A 25,351-nucleotide genomic window follows, 5' to 3' on the forward strand; every position below is an offset into this window, starting at 1 on the left:
AACCTTTTGTCTGAATTCATGTATGCATTTTCTAACCTTTCCCCTGTTGATCGTTGACTAAGGGAGTATGTAAGGGAGTTCCGCCTCATATTTAGACACCAGTGAAGTAACTTAAGTCTTCCTAAAAACTCAGATGAACTTATAACATTTCTAAAACGTATAAAATATGGAGGACATATTTGCAATATTTGAGGCTCTTGCAATATTTGATTTTGATTTGATATTGCTGCCAATGGGCGCATTGGCAGCAATGCAATATTTGATTTTGGTTACCTCCTTGCTGAGAAGGTCATCTTAGGTTTCTGTCTGTCCCTGTCTCCCTGCGACTTTATAGCTTACATTTTCCCTCTGGACCTCTTCCCTCAATAATACCACTGTATATTCCTGCTGGCATCACTGTTCTGGGAGGTAGGATGTAAATCCACCTTGGGTAACCACATTTCCTTCATTTTTGGGCTCTCAGGACAGGCTTCCACTCCACTTCCTGATTCACAGTAAATTCAATTCAATTGAATTCAATTCAGTTCAATTCGATTTGATTTGATTTGATTCTATTCAGAGAGTTGTATTAACAGTAAACAGTAATAGAACAATCTTGCCAAAGCCATAGAGTTGATATAAAACAAGATTGGCTATGATAGTTGAGATGTACGGATAGTTTATTTACAGTTACTCAAACTTCATTGCTCAGTGAGATGCCATGAGATATCTTGCCAAAAAATGGGCAGTTATTCCCTGACTCAAGACAATCATTATTTTTTCTTCAGGGCTTCTTTGAGGAACTGTCCTCTGTGTAGATTTTCTCAACGCCACCATGTTTTGTGGTTTAATCTCAATTGGCGTAAATATATTTGGCTATTGATTTCTTATATGTGCAATACATCGTTTACCACTTCATCAGTTTACAGCATGTTTATTTTAAGGATTCATGCATGGAAATTTGATTCCCGTTTGTGAAGAAACGATTCAAGCCACTGCTGTTTTCTTAAACAGTGCAACTCGACACGCCGTACAACGAATTGAACAACAGTACATCATGTAACCGTTCTTTCATAACGAACGCTAAATCTGGATAGTTGCTCCTTTCCCCCATAAAATACGTACTTCGAGATATTTACGTTTGCCCGCGGTTTTAGACCCTCTTCGGCTCCTGTACTTGGAAGAAGATGAATGGCTTGACGTGGAGTATTTCCGCCCTGAGATGCAGTTGAGAGATATTTGCTGCTAGCCAAGTTTCAGGTAGACTGGAAACTAGAGGGTTAAAAAACTGAGAGAGCCAGTCTTAAAAGACTGATCGGTGTATCGTCGCTCCCTTCACATTATTGTGAAATCATGATTAAAGCCATATTAATATTTAACAACCATGGCAAACCTCGGCTGTCCAAATTCTACGAGCATTATGTGAGTATGGACAACAAGAAACCAAGCTGGACAGCTAGATGTTCATACTATAGCTTGAATGAGTGACTGACATCTGTGTGGCTGAACTTATGTTGCGGCTAGCGAATGAAACTGGCTAGCTAGTTGGAAGTATAATAATAATGGATTCGAAGTGTGCTTTGCTTGTGTTTAAAAGCTCGGGAGTTAAGATACTGAGCTATAGCGGGTTGTGTTATACAGTAGCAAGTTCATTTTCTAATGGTTAGCGTAATGGCTAAAGTAATGTCTCAGCATCATAGCTAGCTTGTTGGCTAATGTGGCTAGCTAACATAGCTATGTTACTTGTCCTGATAATGGGAAGCTAACGTTAATGAGTTAACTTAGTTGCGTAGCTAACATAGCTATATGGATAATTTAAATAATTGTATATTTTAACATCTCTCAAATTTAGCTAAGTTAGCATGCTGGTTGCCTTTTTGTCTTTTTGTTCCGTTTTGTGAGTTTTATTTGGGACTGAGGCCAGTCTGGTGCAAGCCAGCAAAACGCGTGCTGCCTCGAGACTTGTCACAAGTGAAAGGCAGACTAGTATAGTTTTTGAGTGTGTTTCATGAAATTACGGGAGCACGAACTCGATAGTGTCCTGTATCATAACCGCGGAACGTAGCTAACGTCAGTAGCTTTTGCTTGAGGTAAAAAATTTTCTCAAATCATCTGCCAAACCTGTACGTTTGGCACTGTGAATTCATACTCTAATCCTAAATTGGCCTTTCAAATCTCAAAGCATCGTATCTCGGTTAGCAGACTAACTGACAGTTAATGTTTACAATGATGTCCAGGGTTATGACCTTAAATGGATTGGCTCATATCTTGCCAGGTTTGTTACAGTGTTTTGATAGAGAAACCAATAGGCTGAGCTCTGGCCAGCAATGGGAGAAAGTGAGCATGATTTTCAGATGTGATGTCATGTCATGTGACTTGCATAGCAACGGGCTGGGGGTGGCAGATGGACAAGGTGAAATGCCAGTTTAAATATTGCTCTAGCTGCTGAATGTCCATACAATGTGCCAGCTCGACAAATCCACAGTCCAAAGCATCTGGAGTTTATAATGCCTGTTTTAATTTGTTGCTTAATTTTTTGTTATCGTAGAGAATGAAACTCCATGTTAGCTTTAGCAAAGTGAAGTAGTAAGGTGAATTAAGAGAGTATGACGACATCTGATGTTTGTGATGCCACAAGCTTGTAAATTGTGGAAAAATAGTTTTGAGCAGCCGAAGAAATTAGAGATCAGAATACTTTTTGGTTCTGAGTGTTCTTGTATTATGAGCTCTAGAAAATGCAGGCTAAAATGGGGTCTAGTTGTCAGGAGAGTGGCTGCAAAGAAAGGGAGAAAAGTCGGGCAGGACTTTACTCCGTTGCACAAAATCTATTTCCCCAAAAACGGCTTCTCTGTCCTGAGGTGGCATGATGACCGTGACGCAACTTAGCCACAACACAACCGAACCGAACTCCGAAACAGACGCGTTGTTGTCATTTCAGCACACTGAAGTTTCGATACGGCCTAGGTCTTAAAGTAAACAATCTGCCGGCGGCAGACACAATAACCGAATTAAATAAAAGCCTTATCGCACTGCCGGTAAACTGCTGAAATATGCTCGGCCGGTCCCTCGCGCATTTCGCACAATAAAAAGGAGAACGGCTTTGCTGTTGAGGGGAGACTGATTGGCTATTGGGGTGAGGAGCAGAAGGGGAGCGGAGATAAGAAAATATAATCGGCTCGTCTGTGGGCCCCGGTGTACAGTGTCTGTTCAGAGTGGAGGGAGGCGTGGACACCCGAGAGAAGGAAGGTGCTGTTTCTTTTCCTTTCCCCTCCCCCGGGCTTGGCCTGCCTTCTCAATGTCCCATGCTTCTTGTCACTTGACCAAGCACAGCCGTCGGTTGCCATGAGTGGTTGTATTGTAGACGTGGCCTTTATCCACAGAAACCTCTCGGTAGACTACTGGAGCATTTTAATAAGTACTTTCTGTAAAAAGGCTATTTGCTTATTCCAATTGTGAAGTCATGCTAAGGCCAAACTTGGCCTACACACTACAGTTTCACCTATTTTAGCCTTTACAATAGGCAAAATAAATGCAGTTATTAGAGGGTGATTTATTGTTTATTGATCTTATTTGGTTTAGCCTATGTAAATGTATGTATCAAATCCACATTCACACAATGAAATATCAGGCGGATCATTCTCAAATCCATCAATGTGCACTTCAGGAGACCTATGTTTGAAGACAAGCTCTGCACCATGTGCTCAGTAAAGAGAATTTATGCTGTGGCCTTTTGTGACATTTGTAGAAAGCAAATGATTTGTGGAAGTCTTATGCACATGTGGACACCTTCCCGGCTCTGTAAAACAGTGGATTCATAAAAAACGGTAACATTTTAGTGTGTTTTGAGTTGCTCTCTGGAATTCAACAGTTGTACTTTCTTTTCTGGTAGGGGGGTTGTAAGTTCTCTTGTTAGACATTGCCACATTGAATGAGAAGTGCAGATTTTGAATCCGCTTGGACAAATAAATAAGGTGAAAATATTGCATATTGCAGTGCTGTTGCATTATTTAGTGGTCTGTGTGTAGCAGAATGTTGAAGTTTTTAGGTACAACGAAAGATACAGAGAGTGTGCTGGTTTGATTTTGGTGGGTAATTCATTTCAAGGGGTAGAGAACCGCAGATATGGAAGACTGAAGACTGATTTCACAGCTGAAGAATAGGGAAATGGAAGACTTCACCAGTGATGATTTCAGAAAACGAGGAGGGATGAGACAATTGAAGAGGGAAAGCAGTCCCAGTGAGGACTTTGAAGCCAGTCTGGTTAGCAGTCCATAGCCTGTAGAAGTGACTAAGAAAGATATCTCTAGAGAGGGGACAAAATCTTTATCGGTTGTAGGCTAGATTATGCAGAGCATAATCAAAATGTCAGGCTTTCACATTCCAAGAATTTGCATTACCCTCAAGTAAGTACTGTCGCAACTGACAACACTTCTTAGCATTTCTACTCATGTACTATGCACTGTTGTCGTGTCTAGGAAACGACTACACTGTATCCTATTTGATGCACCTAAACCAGAATTTATAGTGCAAGTCTGGGTCATCCTTTTCTTCATTTGAAGGGTGAAATACGATCATTGTGAATTTAATATGCAAATCATTGTTCCTTGGCTTTTCTGTAGTTGGTGTCCATATTGAAAATAAGCCTATTTGATCGACCACAAATTGTTATTTTGTCATCTTCTAACAGTGTCTGAAATGAACTGTTTTCTCCACTAGTCACTGGTAGGTGGTTGGATGAAAATTTCAGAACACAGACCCTTATAACATCAGGGACTTTGCTTTCTCTTGTCCGAAGTTAGAATGCAAAACACACCTGTGCCTTCATCATAACCCCACTAGACGTTATTCCCAAAACTAGACTACTTGGCTTTTTTTTTTTTTTTTCATTCTTAAGGCTGAAAAAATGAGAAAAAGTGAGATATTGTTACATTACATTACATTAATGGCATTAATACATTAAGACTAAGCAGGAGACAATCCTTGCATGTTTGCATGCTAGCCTCTGGTCAGAGCAAGCGGCATTCAGTGAATCCAACCATAGAATCCAATCCAATCATAGAAATCCAACGTCTTTTATTGAAAAGCATATTTGCTAAAATAGTACAAAAAACCTCTCTGCTGCATTTGGTGGGTGGGAGGTGTTAAGCGCACACCGCTAACCTTTAATACAAAGGCCAAAATTGCCTTGTGTTTGATTTAACCGGGTAATTTATAAATTAACGTATCAGTTCCCAAATTAACAAGCTTGCTGGCTACCTTGATTTAATAATCCAGAACGTCCTTGGGGTTGACTACATGTTGCTTATTTTAGGACATAGCCTATAAAATGTGAAACATTTCATTCCCTCAGCTTTGAAGTATACTACTAGCCTTGGTAGGCAGATGAGATGTTCCTTTTTTAAATTGGATTGTAGCTCCAAATATCCTGCTAGATGACTTACGATCTCCTACGTGGCATTCGTCAACAGCAAATGACGATGTTCCACTTTTTCGGAACACTGTTAGCATTTTTAGCTAACTACTTCAAGTTAGCCTACTGCTAATTCATTAAAAGCTTCATAGCAACTGCCAACATCAGGCATCAAGCAATTGACCAATGAAATCAGAGGTGGTGGCAGGGAATGGGGATGGGGGACAACGTGTTTACCATTTGGGGGTTTATCTTTTGTTTCCTTTTTTGGATGGACTGAGAAGCACTTCACAAATAATCACATTGTTTGTGTGCACTATGGGTCATCTTGAGGGATATAAGGAATATATGCAGTTTGGCCAGTTGATTTGAGTTGTCAGCCATTGGGTAATGTGGATGTACTATTGGGTTTAAGATTGCCTACTGTTAGCATTTGTGCTATCATTCATTTTACCTCTGAGGCCAGCAATAATTATGTACTTTTGTGGTTGTTAGCACTGCGAGTTCAGAACTGTATGCCATTTAAAATTGCTCATAACTGCAAGTTAGCCAACCAGTTAAAGTAAGTAAAATATACTCTTACAACATATTAAAATTGAGATTTTGAGTGAAGAGATCCTTCCATTTTTTTTGCATTTTGAGATTATTTCTTAAATAGGAATCAACCGACTGCTGAATAAAAAAAGAGTACTGCACTCTGATATCAAACCTTTCTCCCCATTCCTGACAGAGTGAAGACACGGAGCAGCAAATCATCCGAGAAACTTTTCACCTGGTGTCGAAGAGAGATGAGAATGTCTGCAATTTCCTGGAAGGTGGAATGTAAGAGCTCCCATTTATTTGCAGTTTACATTTGTGAGTGGAAAAAGTCTCGAAAGGGGCCCAACTGTTCCATAAATCTTCCATCTTGAGAACCATATACACCAGCCTCTCTCCCCATTAGGACTCATTTTTCATTGCTTTTAGAAGAAGGGCACTTTCAAAGCCCATATTGTACCACCAAGTGAGGCTAGACATTACTTTAATGGTAAGTGTCACATCCCCTTAATTTGGCAAGAGAGTGCATTGAATTTAGATTAAGAAGCGCCAGATAAGCAGCTTTTATCTACTTTATTGAACTGAAATGCCATTGTGCACCTCTCGTTTTCCAAGCTGTTATCTGAACATAATTGGTGCCCCTTGCAGCGTAATCTAAAACATAAAACATAAAACAGCTACCATCGAAGTATTCTGGGTGGTAAAATTGCAGCAACAACACCAACTAATTTTTTAAGAGTCGGAGCGGCTGTTAACGGCTTTTTACGATGACCAAGATACACTTTGAAATCTTCCTCTAATGTCCACTCAGGGGATGCAGTAATGGGAAGAGACACAGTGTCACCTAAAATAAGGAGATTTTGAAAATTCAATGGTCGAGTTGCGCCCAAACACACAAACTAGTCTCTTTTTAAAAGTAACAATGAGAAACTGTAAATACTGTGCGTTCTCATAGACTTTGATTTCTTGAAAGATTAAATATGTTTTTCAAGCAGTAAAACCCAGAAGGTGGCAGTATACTTGATAAGAAAGTCGGACGAAATTGTGTTGCGTTAGAAAGCGGTGCCATACACAAGCATGTGTATACTCATTGCGGTTAGTGACACTCTGGGACACAGACTCAGATTGTGCAGTTGTGGTTACCACAGGGAACGTGGAAGTGAGAACTTTTGCTGCACCAAACTCAATGAAGAACAACAATGACTACAGTGATGGAGCAAAAACTTTGACGGCTGGAAAAGCGCTACTTTCAAAGTGTTCCTCAGTCGCACTAGGAGACGTGAAGGAGAGGTTGTTCTACTGATGTGATATTTCTGTCCAACTGCAGGCCTATGCTACAGAAAGTGAGACGTACAGAAATGGCAAGATACTGCAGTGTTTGGCATTAGGACAATTATATGTTAGTGTGAGAGTGCATAGGCAGAGGGAAGAAGGTAGTGAGTGAGTGCGAGTAAGTCTGTGTCTGTGTCTGCAGGAGAGTGAGACATTGTCAGGCTTACTATGAATGTCGGTATCTGAGGATGTCATTCAGGACATTCAATGCCACACCTCCTTGGCCAACAAAATTCAGGTTCTTTCTGATTGGCCGAAGAGAATGCAGCATAGGAATTGCTTTCTCCCCAGATCACTCCCTTCCACTATTCTGTGCAGGAAATTTCCCTGCACTATTCTGTCTATTAAGACCATTTTGATACCTAGGCAAGCCCGGTAAGGAAATGCTCGATAACTTATTTATCCAGTCGGCTCCAGGGAGCGGTTACTGAATTACAGGTGTATTGTGAGGGATCGGATATTTGATCGGATGTGAAACTGCCTTCTGTTGCTGGATATCTGAGAACCCCAGAAAGCCAATTCATTAACCACCCATTTCGCTCATGATAAAGCTGCTGGTGCCTTGTTTCTCCCCCCCCCCCCCCCCCCCATCACCTGTTGGTTTCACTGCTCCACTCTTCATAATTTTATTTTCATATTGCCGATACATAGGTCTTCAAGTGTTACAAAGCAATTTGAAAAATACTACCCGAGTTATTAATTTGACAAAAATACTACTTCAGTTATCAGATTAATGTGGCATCTTTGCTCGAGGGAAAGTTTCTGAAGGGAAATTCAAAAGGGCGAGACGTGCGGTGACATGGTTAAGGCTAAATGTGAGGAAAAAAACTGTATGATGTTATATTACTTGGGTATCTTTAACTTTATGGTGTGTGTTGAACTACCATCTGTCATCTGCCAGCCTGTACGTACTGCGGTAGGTACCAATTACACTGTCATAAAGAGTCACATGATGTTCATGAGCAGTGTACATGAGGGTACACTTCCTGTTCAGAAAAAATGTTACAAAAAGTCATTTCATTCTTTCTTATTATATTACTTACCTAGCAGAATGGCCTTATAACAGAGGCTAAGAGCTACAGTTATTTTTCCCGTAATATCCAATCCGTTTGTACTACTGGGGCTGTAACCTGCTCCCCATTGACTTACTGAAGCTATTACCTAACCTTTACAGCATACTGAAATAGCAGTTATTCCTGTTGCTGTTGGTTAGCACAGTAATACAAATACGATAAAACACTTTTGTGGTAGTGGGCATGTCGGGAAGTTGAAGGGAGTTTTCTGCCCAGTACCAAGACTGCTGACGGTTTATTGTCATCTGTTGTTGCAGTTTCAGTGACTTTTTGAACAATTAGCCTTCTCTTCTGTCGTTCCATCAAATTATTTTCAAATTTCGGCTTTGTTTTTATTGGATAGTTATTAGATTTTGTACTGACGTTATCTTCATTTTCCATCTGGATTTTTATGCGGATATTAATGTAAGCAAAATCATCAAAACAAACCGTTTCTTAAAAATTGTGGGATGCAGTCACACGATCATCGATAAGGACTTTGTCTTTAATGTCAAACTCGTGATGGTCAGAAAGAATTCAGGAAGAAATCAACAAGCACAGTTTTCAAAGAGGTTTGGTCTCTGGGACTAATAATTCACCCTTTTCAGACTTTTAAAGAAAAAAACAAAAAAAAAAAAACATTTTGAAGGTCACAGGCTGAAACATTGACAACAAAGTTTCCTTTACCGTCGAGTCAAAGGGAAGTCGGGATTTGAGCCTGCAGTGTTCCATAAATATACCACGTCACGGTGTACCCGCCGTGTAAACGTCCTAATCTATTTCACGTGTTCGCATCAATTTAATTGAAGACGTGACTCCGGCAGCACGGTCTGATGCGCTGTAGGAGTGTCGGTTTACAGCGTGTGCTCTGCACAGATGGCACCGAGGACTGATCTCTGTAAAACCCTCTTTGGCTGTCTGCCATGTTCTTTCCTGTCTGCAAGCAAAGTCATCGCAGCCTCAGAGTCGCGGCTAACTTGTAGGTCGTTTGTTCTGAAGCGGCCCGAGCACGCAGTGCCATCCCCGTCTCGTTTCTAAAATCGCGTTTGCGCCTCGTCTTGAACATTTGGAATCCATGTATACGTGATGTTTAGTAACAGAACTTGTGACTCTTGTGGGAGGTGTTGCACATTTTTATTAGACTGGTGTCAAGTTAACAGCTTGGTTGATAAAGCCCTTTTCAAATGTGAGCGTACCTGGAATATAGTCATCAAATGCATCTTTGTCTTGATGTTATTTTTAAAATTCTGTCACCCTTTGGAGAGTGCTCAGAGTGTACTTGTTATTTTAAAAAAGCGCTTGGTTGAAAACTTGAAATTTATCAGGATTTAAAGCAGAATCCTGCTGGACTTAGTCACTCAATTAGTCACTCAATTATTATTAATATACTATCTAATAATTACACTCAGTAATTATTAGATAAATTCTCATGCATTATGTATATTTATAAACCATTTATAAATATGCAACATTTATAAAAACAATGGCTATAAAACATGTTCCTGAATTATTGAATACATTGAAAAATACTGTTTCACGCATTATTTAATCTGATTGCAAAAACTGTGGGTTCTTCATTTAAAGCAAACATGGGTCAAATAATTACAAGAAATACTTTAAACCTTTGGACACTAGTATCTGCAAATTATTGGCAATTTCAAAAAGGTTCTTCACCAAAATTAGAAAAACAAAAATGGGCTACTCCTTCATATGGCTGTACATGTTGGTTAAGAATTTTCAGAGACTTAAACTTTTACCTCTATACAAAAGGTTCGGTTATTTAAAAAGAACCATTTTACAGAGGTTGAAAGTTGTTTAATATCATGGTTGAAGGGTCAGATTCACTGCCCGATTGGGACTGCTGTTTGACGACGCGGGTTGAAATATCTGCCACAGAGCTGTGAATGGGGCCATTTCGTGTCCTTGGTTTCACACTTTGGGCCAGTCTTAAGGTGCGGCTGCAACAGAGCTGCGGTACAGGAAATGTGCGCCGCGGATATTTCCGTCGTAAATGTGGCCCTAAGGGTCGATCGAAACGATACTGTAAAATCCGAAACGACACCGTAGGGTTATTCCGTCTGAAATCAAAATTAATTTGGGAGGTTTTTCGGCCCGAGTCCTCCGTCCCCTGTTCGTATAAACAAACCCAAACTTTGGTCATGATATTCTTGTGTACTTTTGTGTTTCAGGTTAATTGGAGGGTCTGACAACAAGCTCATCTACAGACACTATGCCACACTATACTTTGTGTTCTGTGTGGACTCCTCAGAGAGTGAGCTTGGCATTTTAGATTTAATTCAGGTGTGTATATCGTCTGTCATATTTCACAAACACACACACACTCTCACACGCGCACACACACTTTCTCTCACTCTCTCACGCACACCAAATTTATGTACAGTACATCATGTTATTTGTAAATATCTTTCCCATGAATTCAGGTGTGTAAATATGACAAAAGACACTCACGCACACACGCACACACGCACACACGCACACGCACACGCACACGCACACACACACACACACACACACACACACATGCACACGCATACTGAGGTTATGTACAGTATATCATGTAATGTGTAGATACTTTTCCAAATATTCAATGATCGCATCCTGTCATTTCCATGCCATATCGATCTTATCTCCCTCGTACTGCTTGTGTATTATAGCGGAGGTCATCTATTTGCCTCCCTGTGTATCGTTTATTATTTCCTGCCTGTTCCACCATCTCGTCCTTGGGTTTTCCTAGTTGTTTGACCTTTCTTTCCTATATTTCACTGCAAGCTCAGTTTCCTGAAAAAGACCACAATAAATGTTTTGACAGGTATTCGTGGAAACGTTGGATAAATGTTTCGAGAACGTATGCGAACTGGACCTAATTTTCCATGTGGACAAGGTGAGAAATTTCATATCAAAGCAAGGCTTTTTGGCTTGAGATTACCGTTGCAGCTGCTATTAAAATATAATTATTTTGGGAGGAAGAAAAAGAATATTCAGGTGCACAGTTTATAAGAAAACATGAAAGATGTATTTGTTATCGTGCAGCATTCGTGTAGAGAATCATGTATTTTTACAAAATGGCTGTCTTGTATGAGTAAATATTTGTATTTAATTTTCATTCACTGTATTAGAGAAGCAAAAAAAGGGGGCAAACGCAGTACGGTCATTTAAAAAGGTCGCTGTGCGACCTTAACAAAGACGCTTATAACCAACTTCTACAAAAGGTTACTGTGTTACTTCATGGGAAACATTGTGCAGACAAAGTGGGATTATCGCTGTATCTAACTTGTGCTGATAGGTCCACAACATCCTGGCAGAGATGGTGATGGGGGGAATGGTGCTGGAGACGAACATGAACGAGATCATCATGCAAGTGGACGCCCAGAACAAGATGGAGAAATCTGAGGTAAGGGCGGCACCGGTGATCACTGCTCCCCCTGCAGGTCTGTGCCGGCATGACCGCTGGACTGTGCATGCTCCCAGGAGGCCCTTTTCACTGCACCCGCTCCCCCGTCTCCCCCCTCTCCCCCCCCCCCCCCCCCCCCCACCTCCCGCACGGACTGCACGCGCTCGCTGGCACCGCGCGCGGGCACAGACTCCGCCTCCGCCCCGTCAGGGCCAATCACAATCACTCGATCCGTCTCAGGTGTTCCCCAGCATTAGACAGGCATCTCCGCCCACATGCAGTCAAACCCCACTCTATTCCTCGACAGTAAAGTCCTGATGAGAGGCACTGGCCCCTCCCCACCGGGGAGGCCAGAGGCTAATGCTACCGCTAACACATTTCACCACCACTTTTCATCATTAGTCCCCGTTGTGAGTCTGGAAGGAATATTTGGGTGGGGTGGGGGGGGGGGAAGGGGAGGGGTGTTGCAGGTGAGTGGGCGGAGGGGTGACTAATATAAAAAAATTTAATAAATTAAAAAACGGCAAGATTTGATGGTTTTAGTCAAAGACTGCTTGAAGGCAGAGAGCCTACCATCTGGCCGGAATGATTCAGCCATTTTCCTGAAGCTGTTCTGTTCAGAGACCGTGCTATGACCTCTCTTCGGCTGGGGTAAAAATAGAAGTCCTTAATTTGCCGACCACATTCCATATTCATTTGTGGCTTTCGGTGTCTGTTCGGTGCTATGACGCTCATAGGGAAATATAGTTATTTTCAAAAAATGCACTCAAACGGGCAATTTGAAATGAATTTCGAGTGGATGCTATAATCTCAACAGTCAGATTTGTCTCCTTCAGACATTGATATGCAGACAATGGATTCGACTGAGTCCAAGTATCCCTGTTTAAATAATGGATTTCTCCGTAGCCAACTTAACAGTAAATATTGTGTGCCGAAATTTTGTGTAGCATGTTTTCTGGGGCTCCTGCTGCCAGTGGCTACAAAGCCTTAAAATGCTTTCATCATCTTTAGACTGGTCTTATTTTAGCTTTACAACGCTTTCATCATGCGCAGACTGGTCTTATTTTAGCTTTACAATGCTTTCATCATGTGCAGACTGGTCTTATTTTAGAGGCTGTGCTTAAGTGCTTTTGTTTTGGCCCCAGTGCATGCACTTCTTTTGAGTCTAAACAAATATTGTCAAAATATTTAGAAGGGAAATTATTATTGTTGTTCTTCTTATCAATATTGTTATTATTGGTATTTTTATATTGTTGCTATTATTATTATTATTATTATTTGGGTTTCATCATCACCCTTTTGTATATTCATAATGTCATTATTTATTTTCATAATTATTATTTTGCTCCTTTAGCCAAGAGTAAAAATGGCCTCATCCATCAAATCCCAAGCCAGCTGGTCAATTCAGGCTAATTCTTTACAATTACGTAGTGATTTTGAGTCCTGTGGAAAAATTCTATCTAATGTTTTCTTAAACTTATGAAATATATTTCCCATGTGTGTCATAAATCTGAATGTTTTTTTTTTTTAGTTGTAGCCTCCAGTTTTAGTGTCCCTGCTTTCTTAATTGAAATTCAAAGATACAAAAGGGGTTCGAAGAGGTCCAAAGGAGCACAAAGAATTATGGCATTGTTACAAGAAAATGAACAATAGCCCGACACATTACTAATGTTATTCCGCTAATTTAACAGTGGCATAACAAGCATTTTGGCTAAATGCCCAGAGTTACTGGACCATAGCGGCTACTCCGTGACCTGCTTCCCCAAAGATGTTTGGAAAAGGTCCATAAATCTTAAGGTGCATAAATGCATAAAGAAAAATGTGTTTGCCATTGTAACTATGCATTTGCATATTATATTTCCTGTGGAAATAACTGTACTCCCAGTAGTTTTTGCAATTAAACAGTAGTGGGTATAATTCATGTGGGGAAGGTTTTTATTTTTCAGGAACAGAAGAGGTATAAAGATATTAACCGTGAAATTAACCTTACTACAAATAAGATCCTGTTTGTAATTTCATCATCTACAAAATGAGGAAGTAATGAAGACACAATTTTGGTTATTATATTTTATATGTATTTTTTACTGAGAACCAGGGGGGGCGGATCCAGAAATGATTTGTGCAGGGAAACCTTTTGACCAGTTCTCCCTGGGAAAAGGGATTTTGAGTCTCAATGGGACTTCCTGGTAAAATAGATGATAAATTAAAAAATATATATATATTTTTGAAATACAAACATTTATATATATATATATGAATACCCATCCAGGCATATGCGCCTCACCTGGAGGGGGCCCCCTGGACCCCCTATCACCCAAGAAAGCCTTTCCCTGTCATACCCCTATAACAAATGATTTTGAGTTACTTTTTTGTTTGTTGTCTTCAGTTAAATATCGGACGTTACGCCCGAATGATTTATTTCTCTGTGATGACAGAAAAAAATTGATTGATCGATTGATAGAATTAAAAAAATTTTTTTTTTTCATTCTATTGTCATTTATTCCCAAAAATAAGGAAATGAGTAGAGCCTAGCGCCAAGACCCTGCAGGGTTAAGGCTGTGCTCTGTTATTGGCTCACGATGACCAGGAGTCCATAACAGCGCCACCAAAGGGGTACCCTAAGCAAGGCATTGGGGTGGCTTTTCATGGACAGATTAACACAGCATTATTCCATATTTCCAGATGAAATATATTAAAAGGATTTATGCGCACTTGTCCTGGTAATGGTTATGCACTTTTGTTGTATGTCACGTTAGATAAGTGTCTGTCAAATGCCTATAATGTAATGCAAAGTAACGTAAAATGTAAAATATGGTCACAAAGTTTCTTGACTACAGAGCAGTGCTCACACAGTGACCTAACCGCAATTAGCGATAGAGTATTAGTACTATAACCTGACCCCAAAAACACATCCCTTGTGACTATCATTACGGTGGTCATTAAAAGTTCATCCCAAACACAAATCATGCTGTTGTTCAATTATCATACGAAATCCATCCGAGTGATTTGGTCGCAAGTTCAAGCTCCCGTCGAGCAAAAGCAATGCTTTATCCACGGTTCGGGTCACGATGCGATACGGTTGTATTTTTAGCCATACTGCAGGAAGTGCAGTCGTAAGATCTTGATCATGAAAACTTGTGGAATCGTTACGAAGACTTATTATTTTTTTCCCCCAAAACGTAGCCTTTGAAAAGACTGCAGTATTCAGAAGCTCAGATCAGACCGTCAATAGTGTTTGAACCGCAAAGTTAAAATGCTTTTGGGGAGCTGTCCTCTAAAATGTTGCTGAGATAGGCACACACAGTATAAAAACATGGAAAAAAATATCAACAACCTCTTGACTGTGAGGATTTTCGTGTTCATTTTAGAATACTAGTAGTCTAACAGGATGCAGCCTATATGATTTAATTAAATGCATACAGTGGGAGCAATAATTATTTGATCCCTTGCAGATTTTGTTTGCCCACTTACAAAGAATGGAACAAAGAATTTTAATCATAGGTACATTTTAACATTGAAAGACAGAATATCACAAAATCCACAATAACAACATAGAAATTTTATACATTTTATATCATATTTTCACATGAAATAAGTATTTCATCCATAGAACAATAGGACTTAATACTTGGTGGATAAACCTTTGTTGGCAAGCACAGAGGTCAGACGTTTGTTGTAGTTTTTCACCAGGTTTGCACAGATCTTGGGAGGGATTTTGGTCCACTCCTCTTTGCAGATCCTCTCCAAATCCTTAAGGTTCCGAGGCTGTCGCTTGGCAACTCGAAGCTTCAGCTCCCTCCACAGATTTTTGATGGGATTTAGGTCTGGAGACTGGCTAGGCCACTCCAGGACCTTAATATGCTTCTTTTTGAGCCATTCCTTTGTTGCCTTGGTCGTATGTTTTGGGTCATTGTCATGTTAGAAGACCCATCCACGACCCATTTTCAGGTGCTCTCACTGAGGGAAGGAGGTTGTAGCCCAAAATTTCCTGGTACATGGCCCCATTCAGCCTCCCCTCGATACAGTGAAGTTGTCCTGTCCCCTTAGCTGAGAAACACCCCCAAAGCATAAGGTTTCCACCTCCATGCTTCACAGTGGGGATGGTGTTCTTGGGGTTGTACTCAGCATTTCTCTTCCTCCAAACACGGCGAGTCGAGTTGATGCCAAATAGCTCTATTTTGGTCTCATCTGAACACATCACCTTCTCCCAAGCCTCCTCTGGATCATCCAGGTGTTCTTTGGCAAACTTCAGACGGGCCTGTACATGTTCCATTACATTACATGGCATTTAGCAGACGCTCTTATCCAGAGCGACGTACAACGAAGTGCAGATCAAACACAAGTATAAGTGCGAAGAGGACCTGAGAGGACAGTACAGTTCCGAGTCCTAGTGTAAACGTACAGATAATCAGAACCCTTGAAGAGTACAATCAACTTCCAAACTAGCATACCACAGTTGGCAGCTAGAATACCCTGAGTACAACAATATCTATACAAGTAACAATATCTATACAATCTATACATAAGTGCCATTACAGTTTAAGGCTAATCATGGTGGTGAGTTAGGGAGGGAAAGGTGTAGCCTGAAGAGATGGGTCTTCAGTCTGCGCTTGAAGGAGGTCAGAGACTCTGCTGTTCTGACATCCACCGGGAGGTCATTCCACCACCGTGGGACCAGGACAGACAGCAGTCGTGAGCGTGAAGTGCAGGTGTGGCGAGGGGGAGGCGCCAGACGGCACGAAGTGGCAGAACGGAGGGGTCTTGTTGGTGTATAGGTCTTGATAAGGGATTGAATATATACAGGGGCTGATCCCTTAACTGCCTGGTATGCGAGCACCAAAGTTAAATTTGATGCGAGCCATAACAGGCAGCCAGTGGAGGTTGCTGAGCAGGGGGGTGACATGTGAATGTCTGGGAACATTGAATACCAGACGGGCTGCAGCATTCTGGATCAGTTGTAGCGGTCTGATGGCAGATGCTGGAAGGCCAGCCAGCAGAGAATTGCAATAGTCCAGGCAGGACAGGACCATTACCACATGTGCCTTCTTCAGCAGAGGAACCTTGCGCGCGCAGCAGGATTTTAATCCTTCACGGTGTAGTGTGTTACTGATGGTTCTCTTCGTGACTGTGGTCCCAACTGCTTTCAGGTCATTAACAAGCTTCTCCTGTGTAGTACTGGGCTGATCCCTGACCTTTCTCATGATCATTGATATCCCACCAGGCGAGATCTTGCGTGGAGCCCCAGACAGAGGGAGATTGGCGGTGACTTTGTGTTTCTAATAATTGCTCCAACAGTTAACTTCTCACCAAGCTGCTTGCTTATTTTCTTGTAGCCCATCCCAGCCTTGTGCAGGTCTACAGTTTTGTCCCTGATGTCCTTAGACAGCTCCTTTGTCTTGCCCATGGTGGAAACGTTGGAATCTGATTGATTGTGTGGACAGGTGTCTTTTATACAGCTACATAACAATGTAACGAGTTGACACAGGTGTTTTGGGTAATGAGTTGAGATTAGAAGTGCTTCTTAATGGAAAACTAACTGGTCTGTGGGAGCCAGAATTATTGCTGATTGGTAGGGGATCAAATACTTATTTCATGCAAAAATACGATAATACATTTATAAAATTTATATTATGTTGTTATTGTGGATTAGTTTGTGATATTCTGTCTCTCAATGTTAAAATGTACCTATGATTAAAATTCTACACAGTTCCATTCTTTGTAAGTGGGCAAACCTACAAAATCAGCAAGGGATCAAATAATTATTGCTCCCACTGTATCTCCAAAAGGTAAGTATGGGTTGGCTAACAGTAGAGATGCCCAATGGGAAATTAGGGTCTAAAGGCCCATCCACTCAAAGAACGGTAACTATAAAGATAACTATAAATATGTTGTTTTAAAAGCATATTCAAGGGGATGGTGGAGTCCACTATTATGACGATGACCTTGACGAACGATTTTGTTGGGATCACCGTTTCCCACCTGCATGAAAGATAAAACACTGACAGCCAATCAAAATCCATCTGAATTTACTGGGTGTCCCCTTGAAAATGGCAGAAGACATATCCGAGAGGCTAGTTACAGGACTTACGATTGTCGATGCGGATGCCAACATCGTTATCGTTATAGTTATGGCTCGACAGTAGTTGTAGTTCTTTGTGTGGCCGGGCCTTTCGACCTGATTGTAGAGGTGTGGAGAGCTGGTGGTAGAGACTACAAGATGTGTTACCTGTGCATACAGTATGTGGAGAGGTGTGGGAACTTTAAAGGTGAAATTTGTAGTCACCAAGTGATTCCCACAATATATGCTTCACTTGCTTTCTAGATAAATGCACTGGCTCATATTAAGAAACGAGATTCTAATGTAGCAGGTAGATTGAGTCCCCTTTAAAGTCAGGTCATAAGGATCTCCGCCTGCCTTTTCTGACATTTTGCAGCGTAGCCCTGCAATTTGTGGTACATGGTTGTTTTTTCAGAAATGTCTTGCGATGTGTGTAGCGTTTTTCACTGATTTGATTTTGTGACTGCGTGACTTAACTGTGTTGAGATTAATATTAAGCCTACTAACCCACGAATGGATTTTGCAAGAGACATTTTATTTGCATTGTAATGTTTTCTTATGGTAGCGCCTGTTCACATATTCCATTAACATTGAATAATCATGTGTGTACTACCACTAACCCAGTCTAAATTGAAATGAAATGGATGTGCATATAGCATATGTTTCATAATGAAGTTGCACAACCCCTGTTCTCTGAATCATTCTTGGCAGATGTAAGAGAAGTCTTTGACAGTTCCCTAAACATCAAATCTGCTCTCTTTGACTTTTCCTTCTTAGACCTACCACAGACCGCAGATTCTTAGTTTTAAATATTGTAAATGGTTCTTAGTCATTCCCGGCACTCACTTCAACAAGATACTTTTTTGTCTGTTATTTCTGCTGGCAGCACACTGTTCTGTTAAATTGCAGATAGGGAGAGTTAATTATTCCTAAAGTGTTTGAAGGATTGTTTTAATGCACATAAGCAGTCTCAGCAACTCACTCATTCAACCATTTGCTCATTCACTAACTGAGTTGTGCGCACGTACTCACATGAGCACACGCCTTTCTAGTTTACACTAGTATCGCTCCTATGTTGTGCTTTGTTTCAACATTTCTCAGCTGAAATTCAATGAAATAGAATCGGTTGTGGCCGGAATTTGGGTAAGTTGTCACTCTTGAACCTTTGACGATAGCGCTCATTGTTCGTTCTTAATTAGCATTAGCGTTTTTATTTTCATGTGTGCGGTCTATGGTAGGTCGCTCCATTCTGTTTCTCTGATGTGAACTGTACTCTTGCTATGTTTTAACCACCATTCCCCATTTCTCTTTCCTGACCTTTTCTAGTTCTTTCCATTCTTCTCTCTTTGCAGACGTTTATCTTTCAGTCCCCCAGGCAGGACAGGTAGACACAGGTACTGCTGAATTTCACACAAAGTAAACCTGCAGAGCTTGCGTTTAGTAGCTTCTGGAAAGGTTGGCTTCTCAAACAGAACGCCTTCAGATTAACACTTCACAGTGGACCCAAAAAATGCTTCCTGGAAACAAAATGTGTTCCAACCCTGCTTTTGTCATAGCTTCCAGCAGCTGGTAGTAAAAGCCTGTTCTTTGCCAAGCCAAAGGTAAGAAATCTGACAGTTAGTCAATGCTTTGGTTTTTTTTTTTTTTGTAACACTAATCCCAAAGTCATGGAAGTTCTAACATTGCGGTTTCTGTTTCTGTAATCTGTATGTTATAATGTCCATGATTGTTTGAAGATAATGTAGCTGCATTCACAATAATCAGAAATGTATTCTTTCTGAGTTCTGTTGGTTTGATAAACTGCCCTAAAGGACTGCCTTTAAAAGGTTCTTTGGGATGTTCGGGCCCAAAAAAAGTCAAAGTATTTTTTTGACATTGCAAAGCAAAGCAGCTACTTTAGTCTTCCAGGGTTTATTCACTTGGTGTGTGCTTGGTACAATCTAACATAATACTTCACCTGAGGTTTCAAGTTTCAGTCAAACTACTGTAACATCGATTAAATGAATATCAAGTTTTTTAAATTTCCATTGTTAAGTATTATTTTATGGCAGTCAAGTGATTATTTACTGAACATTCCAAGATGGTCTTTAATTAGTTTTATCAATTGGTTTAGCTTGCTGGCCAAAGCGAAAGCTTTCTAAAAAACCTCCATTGATATATGATAGCCTCAAAACTCACAATGAGCAAAGCAGTGTTTTATGAACTGCTAACCATTTACACTAATTGCTGTTATAATGAGGCTTCATTGATTTGATGCTATCGCCAATGAGTTAATTGACTCTGATTGTAAAGTAATGTGTTACTGCATCCTGCCCACTTGTACCAGTTTTTCTGTTGACAAAATCAGTTAGGCAAATAATTTTGTAATTTAATTTAAATAAATAATTTAATTCTCGATTTTGTAACTCGCGCAACCCAGTTTTCTGTTTTGAGTTTGTTTCTAAAAGTAATGAAGTCTTCAATTATTTTTTAAGCATCCAATAGCTAAATTGAATAGATTCCTTAACTGGCCAATGAATACAGTGGACTGCTGCCTTCAGGGTGAAATCATTTAGATGTCACAGCGAGCGTACATAAAAGAGAAAGATCTAGGCAAATTAAATAACCAGGAAAATTTCTGGATCAAGAGTTAATGAATTAAATGTTTTCACTTTCTTTTTTTCTTTTTTCTCCACTCTCGTGGCCTCCTACTTTCGGTGATTGCATTTATTAATTTATTTATTATTAATTTTTTTAATTACCCGTAGTGTTCTTTGTATTACACCGGGCATTTTAGATTACTGGTAACTTTATGATAGACATCTGAACTGACGGTTAATAAAAATATTTAGATGAGAATATGTCATGGTTGTACGGCTAATTAAACTGAAGAATATCTGTTAACATCTCACAGCCGAGTGGTTGAGGTGTCATTCTGCCAGTATGGCGCCCGCCAGCCCGCCTCAGAGGAACTGTGACTGTTGGCACTCTAAAAATAGAATATAGAAACTATATAGAGATTTTACTGACTTCTTTAACTGTTGATCTTGGTCGGAGCAACTTGCAGACCAGCTGTGTTGAAATGCAGTGAATGTAACTCACTGTAGCAGCAATGAAAACAAGAACACTGATCTAGGAGTGCAGAAGGAAAACGGCAAAACGTATGCTTACAAAATATGCCTAAACTACCGTATTGCACATATATGTTATGTATCAATTTTAGCAGCTTGCAGCTGAAACCAACAGGCACATGGCAAGTTCCTCTTAACTGGGGGGGGAAAAAAACTTCTCATTTGGGCAGGTGCTTATGAATATTCATCAACAGAAAGTCTGTTATTGGTTTGGATTGGATTCTCGTGAACATGTGTAGAATTATTTAGGACCAGAGTCAGTTCCAGCCCAGTGTGCTGATGAATATTCATCAAGATCAGCCGTCAGCTCTCTTTAAGTTGCAACCAAGCCCTTTGGCTAGACTGCCGAGGAATGCAGAACACAGTCTCCTCCGTGATTTATGGTGTCTGCCACGGCCCAGCCAAGTTCACCGTACCACTTAACTCGGTGATAGCAGTCGGACAGCTAGCTGGCAGCTCACCAAGCCTACCTCCAAGTTCTTGCGGCCTCGACCACAACCGCCAAATCAGGCTCACTAACAGAGATTCTCAAGGTGTATTGTGACCTTGTGAAAAGCAACATCAAGCAAGAATATGAATTCATATTATTAATAAATATTAATAAATGCCCCTACACTAACCTTTATATGGTCACTTACACTAATATGTAAAGGAGGACCCGTGCATATTTTTAAATGATGCATGTTCCTCAAACTATCTGACCTTCAGTGGACCTTATGGAACTACTGGCTTAGAGAGGAGAGTCTGTTTAATATTAATGTTTGGGTCTGACTGTTGACGATGTCCTTTGGAGCTTCCATCGAAGAGCTATGATTCTCAGACTTTCAATTGAAGATCTAAACAACAGATCGACCAAATATCCTAAATACTGAATATTTTGAGGTAATGAGCAAATTATACACTTGTCGTATGTAAATGTGCAACGTCAGACCCCAAACAAGACTCACAAGTTAAGTGCAGCATTTCACCATGGATATTTGCTAGATTTGTAGTGAAGAACCGTATGTATATTATGTATTGGTTGGTTTTGTTTTCATTCCTTGTCTGATTACCATCTGGAGCACATCTTGGTTCTATAAGACGGATAAGAATTGCTGCTTGAGAGAGGCTTACTTTGAATTACATAGCTGATTAAAAAAACCCCAGGGTGTGCCAACTGGAGTAAATCTCAACCCAGTTTGAAACAGAATGAACCTTCAGATATAAAATCTGACATATGCCTAAATATAAGCTTTCAAATATAAAAATTATAAAAATGTATCAAGTTACAATATTAAATGGTTTTGGAAAAAGGACGAGAGAATTTCATTACAAAATGAACATTTATTTTGAACGTTACAGGGGTCGGATGTATTTAGAACATTAAATTAAGAATGAATTGTAGAAAGGCGTCTAATCCTTTCTGTGTTTTTCATGTCAGGCTAGGCTAAAACCCCTGCTGTTTGGGGCAGTGTTTCCCCCATAGGATATTCAGCTGACTCAGAAATGGAAAGACTACAGTGATGTTGGACCCCTCTTAGCGTCCCCTGTCAATGTGATTTCATTTCTGCGTAGAAAATTTAATACAATTCCGTTTCATAAAACTTGTGCAACTTATGTATTTCATCCCAACTTTTGCAAGATCAACCGTTTCCTCTTGAGTTGTGTAAGCCTGCCCCTACCCTCACCACACTCACGTCCAAAATTCAGATGAAAGAATTAAATACGTGTTTCTGTAGCTGGCATATCTCCACTTCCCTTCATGTCAAAATCCATTTTTCTGCTTTCCCCCCACTCTCTCCTTGCATTTTATCCTTTTTTGCAGTCTACAAGAGCTTGGTGGGTTCCTCTTTTTAGTAATGCTGCCTCTGCTAGTTTACATTTACGATATGTTCAGTTTCTTGAGACACAATTTTATTATGTTGCCTACATTCATTTGTAATTGGCTGCGGTTTGAATCGAAATACTTTTTAGCAGACGACCGAAGATTGCATGCGCGTATGTTACCGGAGGTGTGGGTATCTGTATGTGATGGCGTACGTGTATGCGTGTTGTCGATGCTTTGCATATTCGTCGGTGCCTGTGTCCGTACGGTATGTCAAGTGAGTTTGGTGTGCCTGTGGTTTTGTATTGTGGATGTATCGCGGAGTGGCAGCGGCGGCGTTAACAGCTCTTAACTCTCCGTCTTGTGCCCTGTGTGCAGGCCGGCATCGCGGGGGCACCCGCCCGAGCTGTTTCGGCCGTAAAGAACATGAACCTCCCGGAGATCCCTCGAAACATCAACATTGGAGACATCAGCATAAAAGTGCCAAATCTACCGTCTTTCAAATAGTGGGGGGACGGCTCTTGCGGAAGTTGACAAATGTTTACGATTTAAATTTGTTTACCAAAATCAAAGACATAACTTTTATCAAAGGAAAAAAACTGAAATGAAGGTACTGCGTGATTCTTTTTGTGTTACTTTTATGTACCCATGTTGGAAATGAATGTCATTTATGTCGCTTTGTTTTTAAGAGAAGAAACATTCTTACAGTATTTATTTATTACATTCCTTTCCCTGTCTGAAGGTGTGCCCTTATGTCTTGGCTGCTACAGTATTTTAAGGAGAGTACTTCAGCAGTGCTTTCTGTGAAACATACTAAAATATTCTTGTATTCGATTATCTAAAAAATATATATACTTATGTAGTATTGTTGTTTTGTCTTGTATGTATTCAAAATCTTTTAAACATATAAATTATATCTTTTTCAGGGGCTTAAGTAACAATTTTTCTTAGATATCTAGTATTGGTATATTCCAACAAACCCCTCTTTTTCACATGGTATTTTCCCTATCAGCAAGTCTCGTTCTTAGGCCTTAATAATGTATGCTGGAAAATCTGGTTGTAAACAGTGTTTTTACTTGGCCAGAATAACTTGCGAAATGCTGTCGTCACGTGCGGTGTATCTTCCCATGTAATGGCACGACGGTTACGCAAAATTAAGCTTCCCCGTTTTACTCATGATGGGACTGACATGGTGGCCGGCCGTTGTCGCTAACGATCTGACAATCACAGGGGAAATAATACACTGCCTTGTAGCTATATGATGTAGAGTCTTTTTTTATTATTATTTTACAGTTTTATTATGGTAACAATTCACCAGCTTTCTACTAGGCTCCTAGCCACATTTTTTAAAACTACTGTTGGACTTCCTTTGTTGTCAAAGGGATGTTTTAGTAAGACCATGAATGCGAGGTGATAATGAACCACATAGGTGTGTCTGGCCATGCAAAAGTGTTATTTTGTTATTACGCGTATAATTCTGGCTTTAGAAAGCAATTGGCAGAAAATGGGAAATGGCATGTGGGATAAATTGGTGGGAATTATTGGAATGCAGTGATATCGGATGTCTAATGAAAATGGTCACATTAGTACTTGAAGCCGATTATATGCTGTTTCTTTTAGTCATTGCATGTGAGGGGTTGTTTTTTTGTTTTTCTTTTTGCATCATAATAAAGTATTGAATCAAATGTATGGTGTCGTGCGTTTGAATTTAATGTTTGTTGCATGGGGATCCATATACAGTTTGAGAATCACCTTTAGGGGGCTCTATCACTCTGTGAACAGATTCCAACTTCTTCTAACATCTGTCAAATTTCACATTATATAGATAGATACATTGTATTGCATTTTCAACTTCCACTTCCTGTCTGCCCACTCTGAAATTTTGCTAAAATAATACAAATATATATTTAATGCTGCTTAATAATAGTAATCATTTTTGTCATTTAGCTGACACACTGAAGTGACTTAAGCTGATTAGACCAAGCAGGGGACAACCCCCCCCAGGAGCAATGTGGGGTTAAGGGCCTTGCTCAAGGGCCCAACAGCTGTGTGGATCTTGTTACTACACTGGGCCTTGAACGACCAACCCTCTGGGTTCCAGTCATGTACCTTAGCCACTAGGCTACAGGCTACCCCTCAATCAAAAATCCTGTTCCACGGAATATTACAGAAAATAAAAACATCAATCTGATTGGCTAATAATCCTAAAATAAACATGAAACATTCATTCTTTGAAACATAACTGTTTCCTGCAAAATGTGACATCACCTTTAATTGAGGTTTCGGCTCATTAGACATTAAGTGTACTAGGCTACAGGCTACCCCACTAATGACATTTCAGACCATCCCTGTATGAACCACCAGTAACGGTGAATATAAAAAATGGGTTTCAGACAGTGATGTTCAAATGGTCAAAGAGCATCCCCTTGTCACTGTTATTTGTGCTTGCCCAAGCCTTTATCCGTTCATTATATTTAGAACATGGTTTTTAAAAATTTACTCGCATGTATTTTTTTAAATTTTTTCCTTTGACATTTTAAATGCCTGAACATTACAGTAAGATAAACTGCAACACTGTTAAATATTGCTACGTTTTTTGGTCCCCCATCTTTCATAATGAACTCAGGGCGAAAGTATCTTTAGATGTGTTTAATGTC

The 25,351-nt window shown here is 40.2% G+C and overlaps 1 protein-coding gene across 3 annotated transcripts; it reads left to right on the forward strand.

The window, feature by feature from the left end:
• The first annotated feature begins 1,065 nt into the window (after window positions 1-1,065).
• ap3s1 (adaptor related protein complex 3 subunit sigma 1) lies at window positions 1,066-24,379 on the forward strand. Of its 3 annotated transcripts, XR_009710012.1 has the most exons (8): window positions 1,066-1,401; window positions 6,120-6,211; window positions 10,500-10,611; window positions 11,141-11,212; window positions 11,615-11,722; window positions 19,133-19,174; window positions 19,337-19,381; window positions 23,073-23,189. XR_009710012.1 is itself a non-coding variant. In XM_061260467.1 (7 exons), the coding sequence occupies exons 1-6, from the start codon at window positions 1,333-1,335 to the stop codon at window positions 19,166-19,168; spliced, it is 489 nt and encodes a 162-aa protein (XP_061116451.1). In that variant the 5' UTR covers window positions 1,067-1,332; the 3' UTR covers window positions 19,169-19,174; window positions 23,073-23,197. The 3 variants fall into 3 exon arrangements, 2 of the variants coding, with proteins under 2 accessions (XP_061116451.1, XP_061116450.1); XM_061260467.1 differs by lacking the exon at window positions 19,337-19,381 and having other exon boundaries at window positions 1,067-1,401; window positions 23,073-23,197; XM_061260466.1 differs by lacking the exons at window positions 19,133-19,174; window positions 19,337-19,381 and having other exon boundaries at window positions 1,081-1,401; window positions 23,073-24,379.
• The last annotated feature ends 972 nt before the right edge of the window (window positions 24,380-25,351 follow it).

This window comes from Conger conger, chromosome 11 (genome assembly GCF_963514075.1).
Source record: "Conger conger chromosome 11, fConCon1.1, whole genome shotgun sequence".
NCBI lineage: Eukaryota > Metazoa > Chordata > Actinopteri > Anguilliformes > Congridae > Conger > Conger conger.